At 46.5% G+C, this 9595-nt stretch overlaps 1 protein-coding gene across 3 annotated transcripts in view; it reads right to left on the bottom strand.

The window, feature by feature from the left end:
- Ankrd29 (ankyrin repeat domain 29) overlaps positions 1-9288 on the bottom strand; it is a 49433-nt gene extending 40145 nt beyond the window's left edge. For all 3 annotated transcript variants that reach the window (XM_028759518.1, XM_028759519.1, XM_028759520.1), the window contains exon 1: positions 9223-9288. In XM_028759518.1, coding sequence (XP_028615351.1) covers positions 9223-9234 — 12 coding nt within the window. In that variant the 5' untranslated portion in view covers positions 9235-9288. The remainder of the gene's footprint in view (positions 1-9222) is intronic.
- Positions 9289-9595: the final 307 nt, after the last annotated feature.

Genomic DNA, 9595 nt, shown 5'->3' with positions numbered 1-9595 from the left:
AGAGGGAGAGAGGGAGACAGGGAGAGGGAAAGGGAGAAGGGGAAAGGGAGAGGGAGAGAGGGAGAGGGAAAGGGAGAAGGGGAGAGGGAGAGGGAGAGGGAGAAAGGGAGTGGGAGAGAGGGAGAGGGAAAGGGAGAAGGGAAGAGGGAGAGGGAGAGGCAGAGGGAGAAGGGGAGAGGGAGAGGGAGAAGGGGAGAGGGAGAGGGAGAGGGAGAGGGACAGGGACAGGGACAGGGACAGGGACAGGGAGAGGGACAGGGAGAGAACTTAAGTAGACTAATGCCTAATTAATAGGTACTACTGTTTAATTCTGAACTGAAACACTCTCTCTTGGAAGGAAACTCAGAAGGCTCAAGAAGTAAACAAAACTTAAACGGCTTAGGAAGTTCCTAAAAGTTTACAAGATTCACATGACTTCTTCCCCAAAGTTTTAAGGTTTTAATCGATGATGAGGAGAGGAAGCTCTCTAGCCAGAACAGGGCCCCTGCCAGTCTTGCTGTGCTGGGAGCTCCAGGGAAGCAGATTTCCAGTATTGTTACCCATACTGGATGGGCTTTCCAAGGATAAAGCTGCTATTCAGTCATTCATGCTCTTGTAAGTAACCCCCCGTAACTCACTGGTTCACTACACTAGACCTGGGTAGAACTGTTTCTTTGCTCTGTCCTCAGTATCCAATGTGGGATGAACATATTCGGGAAAGGCATGTAACACCAATACACCATAAATGCTAACATTGCTCATTTTCTTTATGAAGTTAAAGTAATAGGACAAGTTAAATTCCAAGTATTAGTACTATGACAGAATGCTGCTGCTCTCAGGTTATTTTATGGTATTCACATTATCTAATAAAATGAATTGGGGAATGTGTAAAGACATCTCTCTGACTGTAAAAGCCCAGTTTAAAATGTCTTTTAAACACGGTAACATGCCAAATAACACTTTGTTCAATGACAAGCTGTTTATACCATGATAGGCTCCTAGGATTATAGTGACTAATGACAGTAGCTGTCTTAGTGTTCAACTTAGAACTATCTAAGAGCATTTCTCAAATCGTCTATTACTAAGTGAAGGCTGGCAACCATGTGGTAGCCCCTCTTAAGCTGTGTCTTCGGTTATAGTTACCCACAATCAACTCTGGTATGAAAATATTCCATGCTTGTGTCGTTCCAGACACAAGCAATTCATAAGTGTTAAGTAAACACTGTTTTGAGTAGCGTGTTGAAGTCCCGCACTCTCTTTCCTGCCTGGGATGCATTCATTCCTTTGTGCAGTGTATTCACGTGCCAGCCACCCTCACATCAGATATCCACCTCACTGATGATTCTGACTGCACTTGTGTCTAGGTGGCTTTTACTTTATTTGGCCACAGCCCCCAAAGAGCAAAGTAGAGATGTGGGAATTTTATTACAGTATTCTATTATAATTGTTCTACCTTATTAACTTTTGCCACTAATCTTCACTATGTCTAGTTTAGAACCTATAATAAACATGTATACAAAAACAGAATGTAAAGAGTTTGTAACTTCCTGTGGTTATTTCTTGAGGGGGTAGGTCTTGAATAAAGGCCTGAGCACCAAACTGTATTAAGCACAGTGCTTCCCTAAGGTAAAAGGACAGCGCCATTACCCCTAGTTCCCCAAGAGAGCCACGTACAGTGAGCATGTGGTGCTGACAGATGATGATATTTGCTGGTGCAAGGATTTTGTTTCGGTCTTTCAGTGTAGACAAGCCAGTGCTATGGTGCAAATCTGAATGGGAGAGGCAAGGTGGAGAGTGATAGACAGATCGCAAACATGCCTTGAATAGTTTCTGGCTTGCTCAGGAGGCGGAGAGCACTTCAGATCCAGCTTGGAGCAGGGAGCACTTCAGATTACAGGCTAACCATTTGCCTTCTCTGAAGACATACATTTGACTCTCTGGAGATTTCAAGCTAACTTGTGCCATGGTGCTCACACCAGAGCCTCCTACATCTGTCCCACATTGTGTCTAACTTGTTGTAGTTACTGGTACTCCAGGGATGCCACAGCAAAGCAGTTTGGTGTGAATAACAGTTCATGAGATAATGCTCTTCTAATAAAGATTGCACAAGGCCAAGGTGGAGCAGGGGCAGGTGAACTGAGTGAATGCTTCAGTCCCATCATGGAATACCCCTGCAAGCTTGTCCTAAAATGAGAACACACAGATATACACCGACACAGACATAGGCACAGGCGCGCGCGCGCGCGCGCACACACACACACACACACACACACACACACACACACACACACACTCAAACACACAGAGAGGGGAATAACATTTTATTGAATGACTTTGCTGTTTCACTTGAACCTTGAATACCTAGAAAAACAGCAAATGTCTACTGTCAGAACAAGCTTTGGAGTTAGGGCCTCTTTCTCTCTTTAGGATGGTTTTGGAAGTTCCTCTCTGGTTAGGCTGTTCAGACCAGTTTCCAAGATGCTAGACAATGAGTTTAGTAAAAAGCTATAAATATTCCATTCTCCCTCAGGGAGAATTGTCTGAGAGTCAGAGGACAGTTGGACAGAACAGTTGATCTGGGATAAGAAACAGCTAGGTTTGAGTCTGAACCACTTTCCAGCTCTGTATCTTAAATAAGTTACATAGATTCTCCTGGTCTCAATAAAATGGAGGCAGAAATAATAATACAGTGCCTTTTTCCTATGCTCGAGAACTAAGTGAGACAACATACACATATGTACTTTGTGTGTTCAAGAAGTCCTATTTACGAATGCACAGCCAGAGCTTGATATGCTTGTCCAAGCAATTAATTGTCACTAGCATGTGCCGAGGGCAGGGGAGCAGTTAGAAACAGATACAGTGTAACTGTGACCTCTGTTTTCAAAGGTTGTACAGCCTCAGCCTCATAGGAAGATAAACCAAGCCTATAGGCCCGAGTGTAGGTGTCCAAGGAGGAGTACAGCTGCTTATGTTGAAAATTCGGACCAGATAATGGTTGCTGCTGCCCAATGCCAGCATCACTCCCAAAAGGGCAGAGTGGAGGACATGAAGAGGAAAAAAGGAATGAGCTTTTGAGGGTCAGGGGACCAGAGACGTAGGGCAGAGCAGACACAGAAACTTGGACTTTATCCTGGGAGTCAAGGGACTGTTTGGAGGTGAGAAGTATCAGTTTTACATTTAAGAAAAGTCCCAGTGGCTCGTCACGGAGAGGAGATGCTCACTGGCACTGGAGTGAGGAAGGCCTGAGACATAAGTGCTGGAGCCACAGACTGCTGTGGGAACGGAACGGGGACACTGAAGACATCTTAGGAAGCAGAGTGGAGAGGACAATATGGAGAGGGTAGTGACTCCCAGGCTTCTGGTACTGTTGCTTCACTTAGGAAACAGAAGTGACAGCCTTTAAGAACAAATAATGAGCTCAACTTTGAACATGCAAAGTTCTAACTGCCTATGGCAGCATCCCAGTAGAAATGTCTAGCAAAGAAATGGGTGTGAGCTCCCCTGGTACTGTGGCTGCACACTAAGTGGAGGCCAGACATCCTGAGCTAACATTTATGAAGAGCACATTCTATACCATATAGTATGTTGTCTGCAGAGACGCCATTTAATCCTCAGCACAGCCTGGAGAGATGGGTACCATTATATGCCATTTCAGACAAGGCAAGAAAGAAATGGTAAGTCAGGCTCTAGCGCCAGGCAGGCTGCTGCTCCAGGCTGCCCGCTTTGTGTGCTCCATGCTGTTCTGCTGCCCACAAGCTCTTTGGTAGACAGAATGGAATAAGGCTGCAGTGACCTCCAGTGACCCACCCTCTCTTCCAGTCTCCCCTCTTGCCAAGACAGAAAGTTCCCCCAACTTTCCTTTCATTGGGGAGTCTACAGAAATCACAAACCCTGGATAACTCCCAAATCTCCTCTGCATGTGTTTTGCACAGAACCATAAAAGGTGTGGAGAGGGCCTGGCAAGTCCTACAGCCTTTAAAGGAGACATTGCATCTCTCTCTGTCTCTCTCCCCTTTCCTGCATTTCCTTTATCTCTCCTTTCTCCTTTTCCTCCCAGACTTCCCAGCCATACAACTATACATACATATAAATCTCTATAAAAAATAAAGGAAATGAAAAAGACGATACTTTACATGGATGAATACATGACAGGTCAAACCATCTATTTTTGTTTGTTTATTTCCCGTGGCGTATCCACGTGATTGAAGAGTAATGGTGAGCAGAGTTCACAATGAGGTAACGTTGGGGACTTGGATGGAGCACATGGGGTCTTGCACTTATTTAGCTTGGGCATAGCTGGCTTATGCTACGGTCATAAAACCTGGTACTTCATCTTCTTGGCTAAGATTTATTCAAGAAAGTTCCAGAGATTTCTATTTAGCTGGCAGTGTTTTCTTTAACCACAAACTTTTCCCATCCACAACTGAACAAGGCTCTTGGCAACCTCAGACTTGAAGACCAATACTTGAGTAGTTGGAATGGAAGTTATAAAGCCAAAAGCCAAATCAATGGGCCTTATTACACACACACACACACACACACACACACACACACACACACCCCTCACCACCACCACCATCACCAACAACAACAACCAAAAAAATGAAAACCTTGAGTCTTACACTGTGTCTTAGTTATCTTTTTGCTGTGACGAAACATCACAACCAAAAGAAACTTCGGGAGGAAATTATTTAATCTTATACTTCCAGTTAACAAGTCTATTGTTGAAAGAAGTCAGGGGACTGAAGCAGAGGTCATGGAGGAGTACTGCTTACTGACTTGCTCTGCCTGCTTTCTTATACCATCCAGGACCGCTTGTCCAGGTATGCTACACTCATAATGGATTGGGCCCTCCCACATCACTCATCAATTAAGAAAATCCCCACAAGCTTGATGACAGGCCAGTCTGGTGGGGGCATTTTCTGAGTTGAAGTTCCCTCATTTCAGATGACTCTAGTCTGTGTATGGTTGACATAAAACTAGCCTGCACCACTGTATACATGTATGTCTATTTCCTTGGCCAGCACAAATTACCAATTACCAATTAGGAAAGGTAGATTTCTGGAGGCAAGTTGGTACCTGAGGGGGGTGAACACAGGTAGGGCTGGGGTCGAGCTCAGTGGTAGAGGCTGACTACCCTATGCAAGGCCCTGGCTGTGACTGCAGACAGCAGAAGGACATCATCATGGAGAGCTTGGAAGGGCCCATGAGGTTCACATGCGCACAACCACATGCAGTGATTCCAGCTGAACACTAAGGGCAGACTGTGATGTAATTCTTTGTACTCCCTCATGAATGTAACCAACAATGCAGTGTGGGGCTTAAAGGCCCAGGGACTTGGTGTAGATGGTGCATTCTTTTTTTTTTTTTTTTTTTTTTTTTGGTTATACAACCATCACTACTATCCATTCCAGAACCTTTGATCACACTCCACAAAGGAACGTCACACCCACTTACATATACCCTCCCTGCTCCTAGCCCTTACAACCACTAATCTACTTTCCGTCTCTATGGGTTCACCTATTCTAGACAGTTCATTGAAGTGCAAGCACACAGTCTGTCTGGCTGCTTTCACTTACCCTGCATCTAAGGTTCCTATACTGCAGCATGTATTAACTTCTTTTGATTGAACATCTGTATTATGCAGTTACATTTGGTGTCACTGTAACAAAATACTTGATAGAAACAACTTAAGGGAGGATTTATATTGACCTTTTAAGACAAGGAAGAAGGCCTGCTAGATAGCCAGCAGGTAAAGGTGCCTGCCAAGTCTGATGATCTGAGCTTGACCCCAGAACCCACAAGGTGGAAGGAGAGAGCTCCAACTGCAGGCTGTCCTCTCAGCTCCACATTAACATCACGGGCACGTGCCCTACCCTACACAGCACACAACTCAAGAGAAGAGACACCAGAGCACTCTCCTGTCCTGCGAGGCATCAGCTAGTGAGTGGCAAGCAAGGACAGGGGCCTCACTAACACAGCTCGGCCAGCACCCCAGCATAGACAAGGATCTCACTAAACACAGCTCTGCCAGCACCCCAGCACATAGATCTCAGACTTCCCTGTCTCTAGAACTTAAGCAAAAAAGTGTCTGTTGTTTAAGCCTCCCAGTCTGTCATTTACAACACAAACTGTACCATCAGCTGATGGACATTTGCAATGGTTCTGGGTTTTGGCTATTACAAGCATCATTGCTGTGAACGGGTATACCTGTTTTTTTTTGTTTTTGTTTTTGTTTTTTGTTTGTTTGTTTGTTTGTTTTTTGTGGACAGATTTTCACTCCCACCAGGAACATATCTAGGAGTGAAATCACATGGTGATTCCATGTTTTAAAGTTTTAGAAGACAGACCATACTTTTAGAAATTACATGTGGGCAGGGGAAGATGGCTCAAAGTGCTTGCTCTGCAAGTTTGAGGAATGACTTCCCACCCACAATGACAGCCTTGGAAAGGGAGATCCCGGAGCAAGCTGGCTAGGACAACTAGCTATCTCCTAGAGTTTGGTGTTTGCTTGAGAGGCTTTGCCTTATTGAATAAAGTGCAATACAATCAAGTATGGTTTCTGACACTGACCTTGGGCTTCCATGTACACCAGCACACATGTGCACTCACACCCAGACCCATGCCCCACTGCCCCTCCAGGACAAACAAGCATATATGATACAGGCACACATACAAAAAATAGAAAAATGAAATAAACATGACACATCACATTACATTCCTCCCAGCAATGTATGGGGGTTCCTATTTCTGTACATCTTCACCATTTGCCATTGTCTTGCTAATTAGTTACCCTAGTAGGGCGATACTGCAATGTGGTTTTGAAAAACAGCTCTCCAAGCACTACTGACATCTGTGCATCTTAGTGATTGCCTGTTATCATTTAAGGGTGCTCAAGTTTCTACCATCATAAAGCAAATAAAGAGTTCCCTATACTTGTGGGTTCTGACTATTATTCTCTTTGCAGGCTATTTTGATCTGGCTCCTAAACCTAACCCTTGGCAAAACTGCCCTTGGCTAGCCACCAGTGGCTGCTTTGTTATGAAATCCAGTGGTCCTTTTCATTCTCAGTTCACATTCCCAGTGGTGTTTAACGCCAAGGTCCTTTCACTGAAAACTTTCACTGAAAGATTAAACAGACTTGGTTTGATTCGTGGCACATGCTTCTGTTATCTCTCATCTGTCTCTGGTTGTTCACCTCAGTTCTCTCATCAGGATTCTCTTATACTGCTCATTCTAATTCTTCTTCTTCTTCGTCTTCGTCTTCGTCTTCGTCTTCGTCTTCGTCTTCGTCTTCGTCTTCTTCTTGTTCTTTGTCTCCTGAGCTTGTGAGAAGCTAAGTTCGATCCCCAGGACACTAAAGATGTGTGTTCCCAGTGTGCTTGGTGTGTGTCTGTTTCAGAAGTCACAGCTCAATTTCACATGTCTTCTACCGCTCTCCCACTTTACTATAGACAGAATCTCTCAAGGAGAGACTCTAGCCAGTAAGCCGACAGACTCTGACTCTCTAGCCAGTAAGCCGATGGACTCTATCTGCCTTTGGCCTCCACCCTGAGCACTGACGGTTCAGCCTGAATGAACCATCCGAACCACTGCTTACTCATTGAGCCACATTCTGGTCCCTCATTTAAATCTTGATCTTCACAGAGTAACGCCCCTGAGGTCAGTTAGTACATAATTCTGCTCACTGCAAAATCTCCTCTCCATTGGCTAAATTCCCACTCCGGGTATCTGTCAGCACCTTGGTGTGGATTCCTATTTGCGCTCAAGCCTTATTCCAGACCAAACATTTCACTCCTGTCTCTCTCGCTTTCCCTACTCATGAGTAAGGAAACATGCTTACTCATGAGTAAGTAACATCAGTTACTAAATTCTGCCACTTGAAACAAATCTTAAGTCAGTTGTTTAATTCCTTCTACTCTCCTTGCCTACACTCTGGCCCAAATCCATTCTTTTAATTTTTAAAAAAATTAAATTATATTCTTATTAACTCTCCAAGAATTTCACACAATATATTGACCATATGACATACATCCCAACTCCTCCCAGATCCATCTGGACCTCCAGACCCACTAGCTAACCATAATGTCCTTCTGCTGTTATGGTCCCCTACTCTGTCTCTTCTCCAGCGGGAGCCAGTGTCTTACTGACATGGACATCTCATCCAGCTGATCAAATGAGTTATCAGAAGAGACTGGGCTGTAGGGGCTTTGGAGTTTGATCCACTCGGGTTTCAGTCTTAACATTATTAGCTTTATAGCTGCAAATGATGAGAGGATTGTTTAACTTCTCTATGTCTTTATTGTCTAAGAGAGAGGGAGGAGGGAGGGATGGAGAGAGAGGAAGGAGGAGGAGAAAGAGGAGGAGGAGGAGGAGAAGGAGAAGAATTAGAATTAGAAGAAGAAGGAGGAGGAGGAGGAGGAGGAGGAAGAGGAGGAGGAGAAGAAGAAGAAGAAGAAGAAGAAGAAGAAGAAGAAGAAGAAGAAGAAGAAGAAGAAGAAAGTAAAGAGAAGGAGGAGGAGGAGGAGGAGGAGGAGAAGAAAGTAAAGAGGAGGAGGAGGAGGAGGAGGAGAAGAAGGAGGAGGAGGAGGAGGAGGAAGAAAAGGAGGAGGAGGAGGAGAAGGAGGAGGAGGAAGAAAAGGAGGAGGAGGAGGAGGAAGAAAAGGAGGAGGAGGAGAAGGAGGAGGAGGAGGAGGAGGAGGAGGAGGAGGAGGAGGAGAAAGTAAAGAGGAGGAGGAGGAGGAGGGGTGGGGGGGAGGAGAGTCGATTAGAGCATCATCCCAAAGGCCTCCCTGAAGACTGGTTCACCACTGCACATTTTAAATAGTAAATCCACTTGACCATTGTCTTTATTAAAAACCTTCCAGCCGGGGCAAATCAATGAATCCAACTTTCATCCTCCAGTGTGGGGATTAAATGGACCGACTTTAATGAATGAACTCTTTAAAAAGACAGAGTCCTTTGGTCGCAGAAGCCTGAGGATCAAAAGCACTTCCGCCTTGCAGATGAAGTGCTCCTGAGGAGGCGGCGGGTGCGGGAGGACCCTGAGGGCCTGTCTGCCTGGGGATGCTGCAGGGAAACCCAGACCTCCATCGCTACTCCCCAGCCACGGCCTGTTACTATGGCGACAGTCCGGCCGCCCCGCGGGGCTCACCAGACCGCGGCGTAACCTGCAGAAAGCTGCAGCGAGGCGCGATGAGGAGCCGCCCGAGCCGCCCTCCAGGCCCGCGCCGCGCCGCTCACCTTGAAGGACATCCTGCACCTGTCCGCGGCGCCACCGCCCGCCGTCCCCGCTCACTCTCCGCGCCCGCCCGCTCGCCCGCCGCAGAGGGGCGGCCCCGGCGCTCCTGCGGTCGCTGACAGACAGGGCGGTGCCCGGGCACGCGCAGGGGCGGCCAGGCTGGCGCGCGCACTGGCCCCTGGCCCGCCCGCGCTGACACGCCTCACCCCGCCGGCTCTCCCGAGCTCTCCGCACTCACGCCACGCTCCTCAGACGGCTTCCACGTACAGAGTTCTCTAGACTCCCGGTCCAGGACACTCGCCACACCAACACCATGCTTCCACGTACACCACTCTACACCGAGGACACCCTCCACATCAACGTCACATTTCACAT

The sequence above is a fragment of the Grammomys surdaster genome, unplaced genomic scaffold (genome assembly GCF_004785775.1).
Source record: "Grammomys surdaster isolate TR1022 unplaced genomic scaffold, NIH_TR_1.0 126298, whole genome shotgun sequence".
Taxonomy (NCBI): Eukaryota; Metazoa; Chordata; class Mammalia; order Rodentia; family Muridae; genus Grammomys; species Grammomys surdaster.
This window is presented reverse-complemented; position numbering and strand designations above follow the sequence as displayed.